Raw genomic sequence first — 18497 nt, forward strand, 5'->3', positions numbered from 1 at the left:
GTGCTTAGACCAGCTCCGGTCTGGCTCGAACAGCCCGGTCGCCATTCGTTCCCCACACCGAAACCCTAGCTTCTTGGAGGCGGCGCAGGCAACGGCGCCGGCGCAATCGACGGCGGCGGAAGGCGGCGGAGCAGGGCGGCGACGCAGGCAACGGCGATGGAGGGCGGCGTCGCAGGCGGCGGCGCAGGCTTCGGCGCCGGAGCAGGGCGGCGGCGCAGGCGAAGGCGGCGGAGCAAGGCGGCGGCGGAGCAGGCCGGTGGCGGAGGCTACGACAGCCGAAGGGGAGGACCTCTGCCAATGGGAGGATGAGTGCGCAGGGGCCTACGCCTGCATCCCCCACCGCGTTGGCAATGTATTTAGGCAAATCCCTTGTACGGGTTGCTTCCAAACCGTGAGTACCTTCCCCCATGAACTCTTTATGCAGATAAAATTGCGATTTGAGTTTCGATTTGAACTTTGTATGTGCGATTTGAGTTATTGTTTTGTCATTCGTTGGTAGGCATTGGTTTTCAGTCGATGTTAGGGTGCAACCCTATGCGACAGTAGATGCTGATGGTAGGAAAATCATCAGTAAAGGAGGCACTGGGCATTGGGTAATCGATTCAGAGAGTTTTTCGTTTGATTTCCTAATGGAAAGTTTGAGGGTTGAGTTTAAGTGGGGCTCGAACCAATCTCCCTTAGTGTGGTATTTTAACAAAAATTTGGGTGAGGATGTTAGGCTCATAGGGGACACTGATTTGCCAGATATTTTCGAGATGTATGCAACCGAGGCCAGTTTCCACCTACTTGTAGCAGTTCTTGAGGAAAGCATGGATGTTGCTTCTGTGTGTTGTGTGCATGAGCCCATTGCTATCATCCCACCTGAGAACCCTTCCCACAATGATGGTTCTGGACAAGCTGCTACTAATGTTGGAGGTTCTGCACAGCCTACAACAGTGGAAGCAGATGTTAGAGAGCCTGACATGTTTGATAATGAGGAAGAATATGTTGGTGTTAATGATGAGCAGTTGTATCTGCCTCCAAAACCTACTTAGCCACCTGACACCTCTGGCCAATCCTCTCAGCCTGCTGCCATAGGGGTTGGTGGCCAATCCTCTCAGACTGCTGCCACAGGGGTTGAAGCTCCTGAGGTAGAAGTCACTGATGAAGACCCTCAGGTTGTTCGAGTGTTGCATGATCCAGAGAATCCAAATATAGTGAAGAATGCTCTATTCCCTGACATGATATCTTTTAGAAAAGCAGTTAGGCATTATGCAATTAAGAAAGGTTTTGAGTTTGCTGATTTGAAGACAGCTAAAACAAGATTCATTGCAACCTGTCGCGCTGAAGGCTGTCCATGGAGAATACGTGCTTCCCTAATCCATGATAAGAAAACAATTAAGGTATAAATGTATTATTTTAGTTAATTTATTTTTTCATCTCCTGAAAGTAGTGTTAGTTTTAGTAACTTTTTATCACCATGTCATGTCATGCAGATTACAGTTCTTCCCTTTGAACACAAATGTGCATCTACCAAACTAAGAGAGGGCAAGATGGCTACACAGGGCTGGGTTGCTGATAGGCTTGGTGATTGGTTGAAGAACAATCCAAAGAAGGGTGCTAAGGATGCAAGGGGGAAGCTGCAAGAACAGTATGAGATCAAGTTGAAGTATTCAAAGGCATGGTCAGGTATGAAGTTAGCACTAGAACAGATACATGGTAAATATAAGGAAAGTTTTCAGTTGCTTTTCAACTGGAAGGCTGAAATTGAGAGGAAGTGTCCAGGTAGTATAGTTGAAATTGAATTGGAGAAGTTAGGAAATAAAATGTGCTTCAAGCATTTTTTTGTAGCTCTAAAACCATGTATAGATGGCTTTTTGCAAGGGTGTAGGCCATATGTTGGTGTAGACTCAACTAAGTTGACTGGAAAATACACTGGACAGTTAGCTTCAGCCACCTCTGTAGATGGTCACAACTGGCTGTTTTATGTATCATATGCAATTTTTGATTTGGCAACTGATGACAATTGGTTGTGGTTTATGAAACAATTGAATAGAGCTATTGGTTGTCCTGAAGGGTTAGTTATCTCAACCGATGCATGCAAGGGGTTAGAAAAGGCTGTTAGTGCTGCATTTAGTGATCCTGTTGAGCATAGAGAATGCATTAGGCACCTCTATGTTAACTTCCTAAAGAAGTACCATGGTTCTGTTATCACTGAGCATTTGTATCCAGCTGCTAGGAGCTACACCGAGGAGGGTTTCAAGTAACATATGCAGCAAATATATGCAGTGAAACCAGATGCAATAGAGTTTCTTGAGCAACATCATTCAAGAATTTGGTACAGATGTGGCTTTGGAGAAAGCAGCAAATGTGACTATCTGACAAACAATGTTTCTGAGAGCTTTAATGCTCAGATCAGAAATCTGAAAGGACTGCTTCCTCATGAACTTGTTGACAGCATACGAGAGTTAATAATGGAGAAGATGGCCACTAGAAGAGATGTTGGCAAGAAAATGGATGATGGAATCATTCCAGGTGTTATGAAGCAGCTTAATGATGCCACATCTCTTCTTAAAGTGGTGAAGATTGCCAGAAGTGATGATGGGTTTGCAGAGGTCACACTTGTGGATACTGACAACAAGACAAGAAGGCATATTGTTGACCTAGACAACCAAAAATGCTCTTGTAGGGCTTGGCAAATAACAGGGAAGCCATGCAGGCATGCATTGGCCTGGATATGCAGCAGTGGAGGAAGGATACAAGATTTTGTGAGCCCATATTATAGTGTGCAAATGTTCAGGATAGCTTATGCAGGCAGAGTACCACCTATGACTGACAGGACACAGTGGCCAGTAGTTGATTTGGGCTTCAAGGTGCATGTCCCTAAGCAGAAGAGAGGTGCTGGGAGGCCTAGAGTACAGAGAATAAGGGGATTTCTTGAGCCTGGAAGAAAGAGAGTGAAATGCAAGAGATGTAAAAGATTTGGACATTTTGAGAAAACATGCAAGCTGGCTGAACCTGCAGATGCAGATGATATGAGCAGCCACTGCACCCCCCAAAAACGGTATATTGCTGTCATTGTGCTTCTATTCTTAATTAGTCTTTGTGCAAGCGGTTTGTATTCTTTAACTCCAACTTGATAAAAAAACCCAACTTGATAATTATTGTTAGTTACACTCCTGATATATTGTGCTATGTTGTAGTCACTAAGATTCAGGCTTGTATGCTTGCCATATGGTCTAAAAATTCTCACTTTTTTGTAGGAAGAGACAAGTGTGCAGGCAAGGAAATGATCCAGGAGTGTCAACAAGTGAAGCAAGCTGCTCTGCACCAAAGAAGAAAAAAACACCTAGGAAAAAAAAGACACCAAAAAAGAAGAAGACTCCCCAGAAGAGGAAAGACCTAGCATCCTCAAGTGCACCACCAACTAGAGTAGTTAGGAGCCTATCCACCTATCTTCGACTGTAATGCCAGCTACCTCCTCTCTAAGTATTTTGCTAATTGCCAATGGTTGTGATGAACTTGTAATGCACGTGTGCCTGTGAACTTGTAGTAACCTATTTGCAGTGACAATGTAGCCTGCCCCATCTCTTAAGTATTTTGCTAGTAAGGCTGCTATGAACCAGTAATGTTGCTCATGTATGTCTGTACTGTTGTATGCACATGTTGAGCCTGAAAACTGAAATTATGGAATGCATCAATGATCTCTTTTGCTGAAAATTTACTGTACTCATGTGCTCTCTCCTTTTGTAAAGATTTCTGTGCTGTAAACTGAAATTATGGAATGCACCAATGATCTCTTTGCTGAAAATTTGTGATGGACAATTGTCTGCATGGCACTGATTCTATACAGGAATCTGACATTTTTTCCCAGGAATCTGCAAATTTTATGGTTCTATTATTGTAACAATTCACTACTTTCTTCTCAAACATACACTTTCATTCATATTGTTCAGCACTGCACATACACATACTTTCTTCTGAAACATACTCTTTCATTCATATAGGTCACCACAGTACATACACAGGACAATACATGACAATACATCCATATTTCCAATTTCTACCTACCATTAAGCAAGCAAATAAGACAGTGATCACTAAGGTAAGGTATAGAAGTCTAGCACGGCTAAATTTAACTTCTTCCAACTGCTTCTTCATCGCTAAACACTCCAGCCTACACTGGTTGAGCGTCTCAATTGTTGACTTCAACTCATTTTCCTTTGCATCAAGGACCTCACAAATCTTCGCTTTTTCATTCTTCTCATCATCTAAATATTGGCGAAGAATGTCGATTGTTTCTTGCATATGATCGTACTCGCCGGCGTGACAGTACGCAACCATCTCCTCAGCATACTCATTCAGCAGATCTTCCCATATCCATAAGAAGCAACAGCCCTAAGCAAACAACTAAGAATTAAGACACCGAAATGAAACCAACGAAACTAAGCAAGTTCTTACCGAATTGCCGCATTGTAGCCACCGGCGTCGAGGATTCCTTGGCGTGTTCGAAATCTGCACAGTGGCGGAGGCACCGCAAGCACACTTCAGCGTGGGGATGGAAGAAGGTGATTCCATCGTCGCCTTGCCGTCGCGCCAGGAAGGAGGTGATTCCATCGTCGCCTTGCCGTCGCGCCAGGTCGTACTCGCCGCCGGTCGCCTGCGCCGTCGCTAGGAGCTTCGGCGCCACCGCCTTCGGCCGTCGTAGCCTCCGCCGCCGTCGATTGCGCCGGCGCCGTCGCCTGCGCCGCCTCCAAGAAGCTAGGGTTTTGGTGTGGGGAACGAATGGTGACCGGGCTGTTCGAGCCGGACCGGAGCTGGTCTAAGCACACGTGAACACGAGGGCAGAAACGTCCATACGAAAATATGGTACCCTAAAACGGTGGCAAAGCGCGCGCGGGGCGTACATTGTGGTATGGTTCCAATTTGACGAAATAGTAGTGACATGCACCGGATTCCGGAATAGGTGTGGCATTTTTTTGATTTGCCACAATTCACGTGGCATAGATCCAATTAACCCTTAAAAAAAACGCACCGTTTAGCAGTTTAAAAAGCGTGCGCGTGGAATACGATAGGGAGCGGTTAGGAACCCAATGCTCCAAACACAGCCTTAACCTGAATAAAGTTGAGTGCATTTGGATGTTATGTTCATGTTTGATTTCTAGTAGTGGGTGTTTATGTTGTAGCTTGTAGGCACTTGATGTGGTTGGCCATTGTCTTGATTATAACCTCCGAGAGATATGATGTTGCAATTTTTTTGTATTAAATCAGATATGAAATGTATGGCGGTATGGAACTGTGGATATATGAGATCTTACATGTAACTAAAAACAATTAGCAACTTTAATAGTTTAGACATAAAATGAGTTAGAAATAGTCTTAGGAGACTAAAAGTGATCAAACAGAATCAATTGTGCGAGTAAAACAAACTTTTCCCTCCAAATCATGACACAAGAAATTCGAATGGTTCCGTAGTCCATCACCCTCGCTCAGTGACTCATATCACCCCACAATTCACATATTCTTAATCCCAAAATACATAGATTTTCTTTTTACTAATACTCAGTTTCAAAAAAACCTTTTAAATTTGTTTTTGATGTGTCTCTATCCCTCCAACATTGACCAGTCGGCACTCACACCACTATATCCCTTCCCCTTGTCTCCTCACCTCCCTCCCTCCCTCCCTCACTCACTTTCCCCTCCTCCCTCCCTCCCTCTAAACCCACCTCCCCGTCCAAATTTAATTCACCTCAACTCAACTCAAATCCTCTTCTTATCCTCTCCCCAAATTCCAAATTCCAATTCCAAATCCTTCACCACTTGCCCGTATATAACACCCCCTCTCCTGTACACAGCGGCTCGATTCCATTCCATTTCCACTCCCCAATTCACACTCAGATTTCTTCTTGCGGCGGCGGCGGCGGCCAAGAACGCGAGGAGAGGGGCGGACTCGGTGGCGACGAGGGATCGATGGCGGTGACGGGGACGTCGGTGGCGGCCGCGGCGACGATGCTGGCGGCGGCGGCGGCGATCTTCATCACGTTCGTCGTGTGCTTCTACCTCTTCCTCTGCGCCAAGAGGTACCGCGGCGCCGCGCCCACGATCGGCGGCGACAGCGGTGGGGGAGGGAGGGGACGCGCGCGGTTCGTGTTCGGGGGCCCCGGGGACGGCGGGTGCGGAGGCGGGAGGGGGCTTGACGAGGCGGCCATCGCGGCGCTGCCGACGAAGGTGGTGGCGGCGGCGGCCGAGGGGGGCGACGGCGGCGACCCCGCGGCGGACTGCGCCGTCTGCATCACGGAGCTCGCCGCCGGGGAGTCCGCCCGCGTGCTGCCGCGGTGCGGCCACGGGTTCCACGTCGAGTGCGTCGACATGTGGCTCCGGTCAAACTCCACCTGCCCGCTCTGCCGCTGCGCCGTCATCGACGAGGCGCTGCCGCCGCCGCCCGCCGTGCGCCCGCCGGAGGCTGACGCGGAGTCGCCCAACTTCCCCACCAACGTGCTCTTCTTCGGCTCCCAGGACGCCGTCAGGACAGGCGGCGCCGCCGCGGCAACGCCGCCGCCGCCGCCTCCGTCGTCCCATCATCAGCAGCAACCGGCCTTCCCGCCGCAGCCGTCGGCGGGACCCATCGCCGGAGTCGCCGCCGTGGTGGAAGCGGCGAGGATAGCGGCCCTGCGGCGGCTGCTGGGCTGCGGCGGCGCGACTCCCCCGCCCCCGCCGGCGCCGGCGCAGGGCGACCGCGACGTGGAGATGGGCCTCCCCGGCGGCGAGAGCAGCGCGTCGCGGCCGGCGACGAAGCCGCAGCCAGGTTCTTGATTGCGAGATTTCTCCTCCATCAACTCCCAATCCTCCTCCTCTTCTTCTTCTTGTTCCACTCTTCTCCTTTTGAGCCATTGAGGCATCGAAAGGAAGCAAGTGTACAGATCCCCAATATGTATAACCAACTATATATAAATCTATAATATAGTTACAAGATTTGGATGAATTTTGTCAAATCTCTTCTTGCTGTTGATTGCCATAGCTTATGGATGATCCAATTACTCCTGCTACTATTTTGCATAATAAAATATCTACTCATCTCCAGTGCTTGGAAGAGTAAAAATCACTTCTTTTTTTGAGTGGAAGAAGTAAAAAAAAAAACACATCTTTAACCCAGTAGTATATATTAGTGCAAAATGTCAAATTCGTGATCTCAATCATCTCTCTGTTGAGAGCAGCATCATCTGTGTCCTGTGTAGGCACATGTGGTCATGTTGGACACGAAAGCAAAAGATTTGACTAAAAGCAAAAACCAGTTACTCCTACTAACTACTACTCCAGTCCTACCTGACAAATATCTGAGTACACTAACACTAAACCCTGCCGGCCCTGTTACAGAAACCAACAACAGCTGCTCTGTCTCTGCTAAGCTCAGCTTAAGTAAAACCTGTACTTTACCCTAATGCAGTAAATGCATCAGCTTATGTACTACTCTTTGTCCTAGCTCTCACCTCCTCCTTGGCATCTTCTTCTCCCATGGACCAAATGACCAATCCTGTCAGCCAATGCGAGTTACTTCCCCTTGCTCTCCGCAACTGTACAGTGACTCCGACCGACGCTCGTCGTTCTGAACATCGATACGCTGTTAGGCCGACCAAATTTCATTAAGATTTTGAACATTGACACGGTTCTGTGACATGCTATTAGACCGACCAAATTTTATTAAGATTGGGAGTACGTACAAAGCTTAGGCCGCATTCCACGAATGAGATTGTTAGAGCTCACTGGTAGGACGATCTGAGCAAATTCAAAGTTAGGTGCTCGAGTGAATAATTTGAAGCACTGTTGTAACAAACACAACTGAAGAAAGCAGTTAGTAGCAACTGAACTGAACTGAACCAAGCAGGAGAGGGGGTCTGGTGTAATAATTATATTGCTCCTAGTACGAGCAGTGCATGTTAATCAGATCCAATCAGATTGGATCAAGTTTGAACAAACAAAGCAGGCTGACTGGACACTCCGGGTAGTTAGTTGGCCGGACTGCACACGTGGCAAGGATTAAGGAGGAATGAGTAATCAAATCAAAAGGGTATAATACTACATGGACGATGGATCGCTGTTTGTGTCTGAAATTCTGAATCTGAACCGGAAATGCGTTATGGATTGGATTTGGATAGGCATTGGCCGTGTCATCCTCCTCATCGCCATAAGCCCCCCATAATCACAAGGCTACAAATCCATCGCTGTCCGGATGATTACTCATTAATTAAATAAATATCGCCCTCTCTACGCGGGGTCCGAGCAGAGAGCAATCGCCATCGCCGCATGGTTCAGCTCGGTTTGCTTCCCCTCTCTTCCTCAACCTGCTCTCTTCTCTAACCGTATATTTTCGTTTATACTTATATTTATTATTAGTTAACTTTAAATTTTTAATTTGAAGTTAATATTTTGGGGTTTTTTATCGAAGTTTTTTTAATCTTTGTTTTCAAATCGCTAAAAACACGTATATAAAAGTTTTATTCACAAATTATCTTTCGTTTAAATATGCCGTTTGGCTTATTCCTTGAGACGATGGGGGCGCTTCTTCTGTTCTTGCTATGCCAAAATATATTTTGACCGCGGATGAGAACGAGTTCGTCTTCTTCTCCTCCTTCCTCTTGCGATTGCAAACGTAATGTGCACCTGTCGTTCACGAGATTTCTAGACTAACGCTTCCATCGCTGTCAAAATTTAAATTTTGAAATCTACTTTTGAAGCTGATTATTAATTTTTTATTACAGTTTATTTTTAAGATTACCTTTTAAATCGTTAATGACCTGTATATAGAAGTTTTACCAACAATATCTAGTTTTAATTAGTTGCTCGGCATTAGGTAAACCTGCTCAATCTTGTAAGTTGTAACTCATCTCTAGGATGTTAACAGTAGCAGATGATGCAAAAATGTGGTTTGATTTTGACCCTTCTTTATTTTGGCGTTTTGGATTGTTTCTTAATTGCTTTTACCTATGGAGTGTCTCTGTTTCGGTTTGGTGATTACCGAGATGGTCAAGTGGTTGGCATCAGAAAGTATCCATGGATGTGCTTATTTCACTTTCTTAACCACCAATTTCTTCCTCCTTTTCTCTTTATTTGAGGGTGGCTGATCAAGATGGATCATGTAATTTAAATTTTGAACACGATGATCTGCTTGTTGCGGATGCGGATAGCGATCTTGTTAATTTTGAATTCTCAATTAATCTTGTCTTTCAGCAGGTTGGCTGTATCGTATGTACATGTATGACAACATGATAGAGATATATACCTGGCCTTGTCTTTTTTTTTTCTTCTGTGATGATAGAGAAACAACGTTGACTCTGTATGTGTACATGACAACATTAATCTATATCTGTTTTTTGAAAATGGTTTGTTTCTATTTCTTTGCTTTTGAAAGAAATCTTTTCTTTGCTTTTAAGCAAGTATAATATGGAACAATTGCTGACATGATTGTGCCCATGACTCTGAAATCTTTTAATGACGTTGTGGGTCGAAATTAGCAGGAATAAATGGGCGCCCCAAGCTGCATAAGTTGTTTACATGGTTTGGTCCCCGACTAGAATCACACGGTTCACGAATAAACTTGTACGCAATATCCAAAATGCATGGTCCTACTAAGTACTAAAATATGTGCAAGTGAACTTTCCGATACTTTTGACTACTATACATATCGGCGTGATTCTCAAAGGGAAGAAAAATCGAATGTCCGGCATTTCTGCTTCGAGCAACTAGAGACCTACCGAGATTTAGCACAAATTTCCACCTCGAACTGACCCGTTCTAAATCTACTTGTAATGAATATATGAAGATTATATAGGTGGTACGCTTCCCGAGCTTCTAAATTATTGCAAAATCATATATATATATATATATATATATATATATATATATATATATATATATATATATATATATATATATATATATATATATATATATATATATATATATATATATATATATATATATATATATATATATATATATATATATATATAAGACTTTCCAATTTTGTAATAATTAATTTATCTGTATCCTCTTAAATATTATCATAAAATTAGATAATCGGTCCATTCGGTTGAAAAGAACTGGCCAGATCTTGTTCCTCGGTAGAATTGTTGGGCGACATCGCATGGGCCAGAGTTTTCCTAGTAAGGTGATATTGGTCGATCTGATCTGGATTTTCCTCTTTCTTAAAGCTTTTTTTTTGTTTTTGCCAATTTTAGCGTGTTATATTCAGCCCTGTTTGCTGTAGAGGACAGAGATATCACTCCTATCATCTAAACAGACATTACATTCCTTTATTCCTTGAGAATTATGTGGTAACCAAAGCTTCTTCCCTCGTCCGCTAAAAAAAACCATACAAAAAATATATGTAGAACTTTTATATTTGCTCTTAGCAATTTAAAAACAATAAAAAAACTGTATGAAAAGCCAAAACTAAACATTGAATATATCAAGTTTGAAATTTTAACAGGCTAGGGACACACGATGAGAGGTAACCAAAGCTTTGCGCAATAGTAAGGATAATTTTACCATTCTTAATAAAATTTTGCGAGATACCATATTTTCTATCGTAAAATTTGGTATCTTTAGATGCTAGAGATGCTAGGTATCTCGAGTTATTAAAATTTTAAAAGTAAACTTTAGATACCTATGGATACTTTACGAAGGATCATAAAATTTCTCCGGTACTAAACCATAATTGTAGTATACTCCGTCCTCTGCACATTGGCACAGCACACAGCTCGAGTGACTATGATGATGCACTAGACGAAAGTAGTAGTAGCACGGTGTATGCAGCCGCGGACGCCGTGAAATTTGTCTTGGCAACGGCCGGCAGAGTCGCACGCACGCATGCTCGATCAATATATAACTTGTCCCAGACGAATATAATAGCCATGCAAATACTAAGAGCAGGTTTAATAAGGTAGATTGAGCTGGCGATATGAGCTACACGTCAGATTGGATGATGACATGGACGAGAGAAGGGAGGAAAGAGGGTGCGAGCGGACGGTAAATTAGTCGCCAGCGCACACGAGCTCCTAGCGTCTGTGCATTGCTTTTTGTCAGTGTTGCAGCAGAGTGAGAGAGGGAAGGGTAAAGAAGAAAGAGATTGAGGTTATTAAAAAATTAATAAAGATATTACTTGTTTAACGTGTCAACAGGTTACTATTATACTCTCTAATTATAAGATGACATGGTACATATTTATAGCCTGTAGCCGGCGATACTATTAAACCTGCTCTAAGTAAAATACGTCATGATGATTGGCGTGAGCTCAAAGTTGCCGAAAAATATAAAAGAGGATGGATTCCTGCAAGAGGCCCTTTTGCGGCCGCTTTTCGAACCTAATGAACTCGAGGCCTTCTCCTTTTTGGGAGTGACCATGATTATTAGTCAAAGCATTCTCATTACTCATTAGGCCTAAGTTTTTTTTTAATAATGGGAGCAGACTCATTAGGCCTAATGTTTAGGCTAATTGTTGTTCGTCCTCTTCTTTGTGGTATGTTTGATATTCCACTTCGTAGTGTCGGATGATTTAGTGAACCTCTTTTTTTTTTTAAGAATACGTAAGCAGCTTATCTCTGAATTAAGAGGAATAAAAGCTAATTACAGAACACCCGAATGAACCCCTCATTTGACCCGAACTTTCACAGTATCCGATTGTGAGCCGTTTGTTGATTTGGATCCAAAAGGTTTAACTCTAATATACGGCGCGGAGCCACCGTCCAGGTTCATGGCGAACACTTTGAGCATGTTTAGATCCCCTGTTAAAATTTTTCAGCCTGTCATATCGAATGTCTGGACACATGTATGAATTATTATATATAAACGAAAAAAATAACTAATTATATAGATTGCGTGTAAATTGCGAGACGAATCTTTTAAGTCTAATTGCTCCATGATTTGATAATGTGGGGCTACAGTAAACATTTGCTAATGACGGATTAATTAGGCTTAATAAATTCATCTGACAGTTTATAGGCGGAAACTGTAATTTGTTTTGTTATTAGTCTACGTTTAATACTTCAAATGTGTGTTCGTATATCCGATGTGACACGTCAAAACTTTACACCCATGGATCTAAACACCCCTTTATTAATTTTTCATGTTGTTGCGGTTGAAGGAAGAATTTCGATATCTGATTCAAATTAGTTGTCATTCTATATTCCAAATTCCAAAGCACTTTCAGAAGCTAATTTTCCCTCCCTACTTTTCATTAATGCAGCCACACATCTTATTGGCTAGTCTTAACTAATTGGAGTTGTACATCCTACACCCTCCTTCCCAAATTGATCATCATATAGTGAAATTTAAAATTTCTCAAATTGATGATCATATAACCGCATGAACACGGATTTTATTGGAATACAATTAATACAGCATGAGAGAATATATGCATACTAGGATGTACTAAATGACATGGTGTTTTAATCGATGTATGCATTTTGGAAGAATGTGTACATAGTGTCTCAATTGAAGTTATTTAAATTAATTTTGGTCTTAGTGGATGGGATGGAGGGAGTAATTATTTTTCCAAAGCAGTGAGCAAAGCAAATGGGGTAGCAATGTAAGTGTCACATCTTATTTGTTATCGTGAGATGTGATAGAATTACAGATAATTTGAAACGAATGGGATATTACATATTCTAACTTACGTTTATCGGGGCTAAAAGTCTTTCTAACCCCATCACTTCCCAATAGTACCCGTAGTAGAAATTTTATAGCAGTAATTAGAATCGAGGCTGTGTTTAGTTCCACGTTAAAATTGGAAGTTCAAAGAAATTAGAACGATGTGACAGAAAAGTTGAAAGATTGTGTATAGGAAAGTTCGATGTGACAGAAAAGTTGGAAGTTTAAAGAAAAAAGTTGGAATCTAAATAGAGCCTGAGATATATAATGATATGGCAAATTCACATGTCACAAATCTATATCTATATCTATACCTAATATAAAAATACGCAAGGTTTCCATGTTTTTTTTGTCCATTTTTCTTTTTTCGTGATTTTTTGTTTTTTCGTCCGTTTTTTTCTGCCGTTTCCCCCTTTTTTTTTCTCCGTTTTCCCTATTTTTTCCATCCCTTTTTTTCGCCGTTTTTCTTTTTTTTTCTCCCGTCTTTTTTTTCTGTTTTTTCGTCTTTTTTTCTTGTCTCCTTTTTTTTCCATCCGTTTTTTATCGTTATTTTCTTTTTTTCGTTCCCTTTTTTCATTTTCATCCCTTTTTTTCCTTATTTTTTTATATACCGTTCTTTTACATGTGTAAGAGTGTGCGCACGTAATAAGGATTCTTTTTTTATCTAACCAATTTTTTCGTCATTAGGCTGTAAGGGTTGTTTTTTATCTGCTCAGTTTTTTCATCACCAGGCCAAACCCTAACGTCACCGCTATGTCGATCTACCTCATCATATGTTCTCTCCTCCAATTGATTGCAAAAATCGATTCCCCACTACTCTCCCTCGTCATTTCCTCTACATGATTTTCCCTTTCAATCCCACTTTGATTTATTGGATTTAATCACCATTTAAAAGTTACTGTTCTATCCCGAGTTTTCCAGATTCGTTTCAATTTTGATAAAAACAGAAAGAAGAGATTGAGTGTATCAAAAGCCCTTAACCAATTTTGAAAGATCGAGAAAGATTTGACCGGATTTGATAGAAATGATCTGTTCTGGCATTGTATGGACATGGAACTATCTTCCGGAGGTTGAATACGGCAGCCGACCATACGAGTTGAGACTACAGCTCCACTTGTGGGCTAGGTCAAAGAGAGGCAAGCCAAGTAGAGGAAGACGGCGGGGTGGGTTGGGACTGAAAAGTGTATAGCGATCAAAAATTTTTTTACCCGTTGCAACGCACGGGCATTTTTTCTAGCCATGTTAAAATAGATAAGTCGATAATGGTACCTTAGTAAAAATTTGAATAAGATATTTTAAACACATATGAAAACCAGTACGGCTAAATTTAAATTCTACTACCTAATAAATACCATTTTGTCCAGTTTTTCACACAAAATATAAATTTCAATTCTACCGCCTAATACATGTGGCCAAAGTTCAAAGTGTCCATGTATTGTATCCTTAACTGACACCGAGGCCGAAAGTTATAGTCCATTAAACTCCCTAAAAACGCTCTAAAACCGCGACATGGCACTCCTACAAACGCTCTCAAGTCACCACATGGCACAGTCTAATCTTACCGTCGATTTTCACTTAAATTGGTGGACCCGTTATTTTACACTATTAGATTAAATTTATTATTAAATATAATAGCTTCCTCCTCTATGGACGATACAAACGGTACCACTGTTCCCCCTGCGTACGTACGTAAGATTGATAACAAAACAATTGTTTTACCTATTATTGCTGGAAGGAAAGCACGGAGATATAAAAAGACAGTAAAAATACAAACGTCCGTGCTATTGTCGGGGAAAAAAATGACGGTTTCTATAATAGGATTTTTCTACAATATATATATATATATATATATATATATATATATATATATATATATATATATATATAAAGATCTTACCTACTGTTGCGGAAGGAAAGCAAGGAGATAAAAAATACAAAGCCAAGAAAAACATACGTCTGTGGTACTATCAGGAAAAAAATGGTGGTCTTTAAAAAATGATTTTTCTACAATATAAAGATAAAATATATTATTTGATAAATATAACTATGTATTTAAACTAAAATCTATAATAAAAATATATAATATCCAATCGTTAAACCATATTATATATTTTTTATTAAAAAAACTTGCGTCCGTGGTATCGTCGGAGAAAAAATTGATGGTCTTTATAATAGGATTTTTTTACAATAGTGATCTTACCTACAGTTGACAGAAGGGAAGGAAAGCACGTAGATAAAAAAGACAAAACCAAAAGAAACATATGTAAGTGGTACCGTCGGGAAAAAAATTAATGGTACTTAAAATAGTATTTTTCTACGATATAAAGATAAATTCGATTACTTCGTGATTTTTTTAAATGTGCTAAAATATTCAAGCAAGCTAAATGATATTTCATGTATCACCATCTAATTGACTTTAGATGGAGCTTAATGCAGTTTTAGTAACATGTTGTTCTGGCCTTCTACGCATTCCGGGTATCTCCGTTTTTTTTTTTTGCATTCACCATTCAAAAGGTGAATCATCTCTATATATGAACATTAATCGTGTTTGAATATATTTTTGTTATACACACACACTTGAAGGATTAAATTTGGAGTCTATTTATATTTTACGATATAACAAGACATGGAAATAGGACTAACTAAGCTTGACAAAAAATGTGATCACCACTACGATGAATCACAAGGCAATCTCCATAGGTGCAATGACCACATCTCAACACGGTGACTAGGAGCCGCATGAAAACCGTATGGCGGAGGAAAAAGAACAATGAGTTTAACCGTATGGCGGAGGAAAAGGAACAATGAGTTTAGCTAGGTCTTACTATTGACGTTTTAGATCATGACCATGGTATTTGCATGATATGGGGATCGTTGGTACCAGGGTATATGCGAGATTGAAGTAAAAGAGACGGAGATAAGGATTTTTATACAGGTCCGGGCCCCTTCATGGAAGGTAACAACCCTACTCATGTTGGCCGAAGCCAGTGTTGCTCTTATTCATCAGAATCACACAAGTATAATAATTGGGATGGCTTATCTAATCGTCGTCGATTTGGCGGCATGAGCACCAACACGTAGTTGACGACGGGGTAGTCTTCCTCCTTGAAGTACTCGCGGAGATAAAAAAAATAGCGCTATATCCCTCTTGACAGCCTTCGATGGCACCAGATTAGTTATGTCTAGGTTAATCTCCGATGTCAATATTTGGTGGCATGTATTGGTTTGTTCTGACTTGTCTTGGTTTGTGTCCCCCCTCTCCTCCTAGGGAGTCTTGTATTTATAGCCAAAGATGCCCCCTGTCCAAGTAGAACTAGAGAGACCAATATGGATACAATCCGAGTAGTCTTTATAGTGTCCATGTAGAACTCTTTTTGTCCTTCCTTATCTGAAACTCCTTCTATATACGAGGTATGATTCTGTATAAGACTTGGCATTATGGTGGGACCGCCGAGCTGAGTCGATTACTATTGGGTATGTGTTATCCATAACACTGACACTTACGTTTTGACCAACGAGGCCCAAAGCATTCAATGAAAAAGGAAAAAAAGAAACACCTTGCTTTCAATTTAATAAGCATCTTTAGTCTAGCTCCTTTTTAGATGATGATGATGATAATAGATAATTGCTTATATAAATTAATTAAATACTATAGTAGTATATAGCTGAGAGAAATTATCAATGTGATGCTAACAAAGAATATTTGTTGAGAAAACATACTTTCAAAATATGGCAGAGGCTATCCGATGAATATGATCCATTTTCAAATGCAGCCCAAGATGCATGCCCGCGTGAATGCGCGGGCTACCTTCCTAGTTATCTTGAAAAAGGAAGAGTAAAGTTTTAAGATAAATGGTCCGAGAAAAAAAAAACGTGGGGTCCTCGTGCTCTCTAACCTGCATTCCAAAATCTATTTTGTATGTGGATGTGTTAAAAGAGATTCACTTGCCAAAATCAATTTTTACATATGATTTTCTTAGGATGTGACTACACAGCTAGTGGTAGTTAGTTTGTCTAAACCAGCTACCACTCCATCTATGAGAGATATTATCCACTTATACTTCAAATACAATTTTCTCTTAAATTACTCATCCGGTCTACGATCCGATTGCACCGTTGTGTTTGTAACAATTAAATATTTATAACAAGATCTCACATGATTATATTCTGATGAAAAATTATAAATTACTTTTATAATATATCTAAATTACTTTTAGATTTCTCTAAATTACTTCTTATACATGTAAAAGTAAATTCAATGAAGCCTAAAAGTAATTTACATATATTATAGAAGTAACTTATAAAAAAAGAAAGTAACTTTAATGAATGTCTTTTTTTTAATTGGATGTGACTACACAGCTAGTGGTAGCTAGTTTGTACTCCATTTAGTATCTCCTTTCAACTTGAAAAATACAATAGTATCTTCTTTTCTCATTCTACATGAAAAACAAAAGTGAAAGGAAAAAAACAATCGATGATTAAACAGATTTATAGAGAGTTACTTTTGAACCATGCAAAAGTTACTTCCAATTAACATTGAAGGTACTTTTAAAAATTGTTAAACTTATGTGTGTTGATCTGTGCTGATTAAATTTAATTTCTTGATAAAGTCATATTTTTATCTCTACAACGAATTTACTTCTAATGTCGTGACAAAATTACTTCCGTTTTGTTTTAAGTTACTTTTATAATAGATGTAAATTACTTTTAGACTCTATTAAATTTACTTTTATATGTCTAAGAAGTAATTTAGTCAACTCTAAAAGTAACTTATATATATATATATATATATATATATATATATATATATATATATATATATATATATATATATATATATATATATATATATATATATATATATATATATATATATATATATATATATATATATATATATATATATATATATATATATATATATATATATAAAAATAGCTTACATATATAATAAAAGTAATTTACATATAAATATTTTTCATTGTAATATAATCATGTAAGATCTTGTTTTGAAGATTTAATTGTAACGAACACAATGATGTAATCGAATTGTAGATCGGATAAGTAATTTGAGAGAAAACTTTGTTTGAAGAGGAAAAGGACGTACATGTATATTGAAAAAATGTATGCATGTAGTACCACGTAGTAGCTGGAGTTCTCCACATTTCTCCGTGTTCAGGCGTCATCTCCAAATAGATTTTACGATTTTCTTAATAAGTCGTATGTGAAAATAATGGTTGCTTTTTACAGACGTTACGGTCCGTCTGTAATCTAAAAGAAGTCTCGTCGTTTATGTAGTAGTGTCACTATATAAGGGCATGTTTAGGGAGCTTCTAGCTGCTGCAGCTTCTCTCAAAATTAGAAACTTCCCAAACAATTTAGTTTTTTATATAGATTCTGAGAAACTATAGTTGTAAAATCCAAAAAATAAAACAAGAACCCAAAGCTGAAAAACCTAGCTTTTTTAAATTATCAGAAATTAACTACTAACCAGCTGCTTAAACCTATAGGATCGAACTGCAAGAACTAAACCAACCAGGGGGGTGAATGGTTGTAGTACCCAAAAACCAAAACTTTTAGCGGAATTAAAAGTTACCCTCATATCGATGTCGATCGGTTTGACCGGAGTTGATCTACCGGTCTGACCACGCCGATGCCGTCGGTCTGACCACGCCGATGTCGTCGATCTAACCGGAGTAGATCGTTCGGTCTAACCACCTGAAGATGCCGCAGTCGCCTGATCCTGCTGCTAGTCTAACTGCCGCTGTCCCACCGGTCTGACCGATGCGTTGCCGCCGGTATCCCGCCGATTGAATCGCTGAACCTGAGCAAACACAAATCGAAGAACTCTCAAAGTAGATGACAACTTTATT

General features: G+C 40.2%; 2 protein-coding genes across 2 annotated transcripts; both read left to right on the forward strand.

Annotated features, from left to right (window-relative positions):
* Positions 1 to 532: 532 nt before the first annotated feature.
* LOC136355636 (uncharacterized) lies at positions 533 to 2751 on the forward strand. The gene is made up of 4 exons (XM_066308466.1): positions 533 to 1382; positions 1476 to 2242; positions 2324 to 2594; positions 2686 to 2751. Exons 1-4 carry the CDS (start codon positions 1221 to 1223, stop codon positions 2749 to 2751), a joined length of 1266 nt encoding a protein of 421 aa, XP_066164563.1. The 5' UTR covers positions 533 to 1220.
* A 3089-nt stretch (positions 2752 to 5840) lies between these two features.
* On the forward strand, positions 5841 to 6961 carry LOC9266419 (E3 ubiquitin-protein ligase EL5-like). The gene has a single exon (XM_015773412.3). The coding sequence runs from the start codon at positions 5950 to 5952 to the stop codon at positions 6790 to 6792; it is 843 nt and encodes a 280-aa protein (XP_015628898.1). The 5' UTR covers positions 5841 to 5949; the 3' UTR covers positions 6793 to 6961.
* The last annotated feature ends 11536 nt before the right edge of the window (positions 6962 to 18497 follow it).

The sequence above is a fragment of the Oryza sativa genome, chromosome 3 (assembly GCF_034140825.1).
Source record: "Oryza sativa Japonica Group chromosome 3, ASM3414082v1".
NCBI lineage: Eukaryota > Viridiplantae > Streptophyta > Magnoliopsida > Poales > Poaceae > Oryza > Oryza sativa.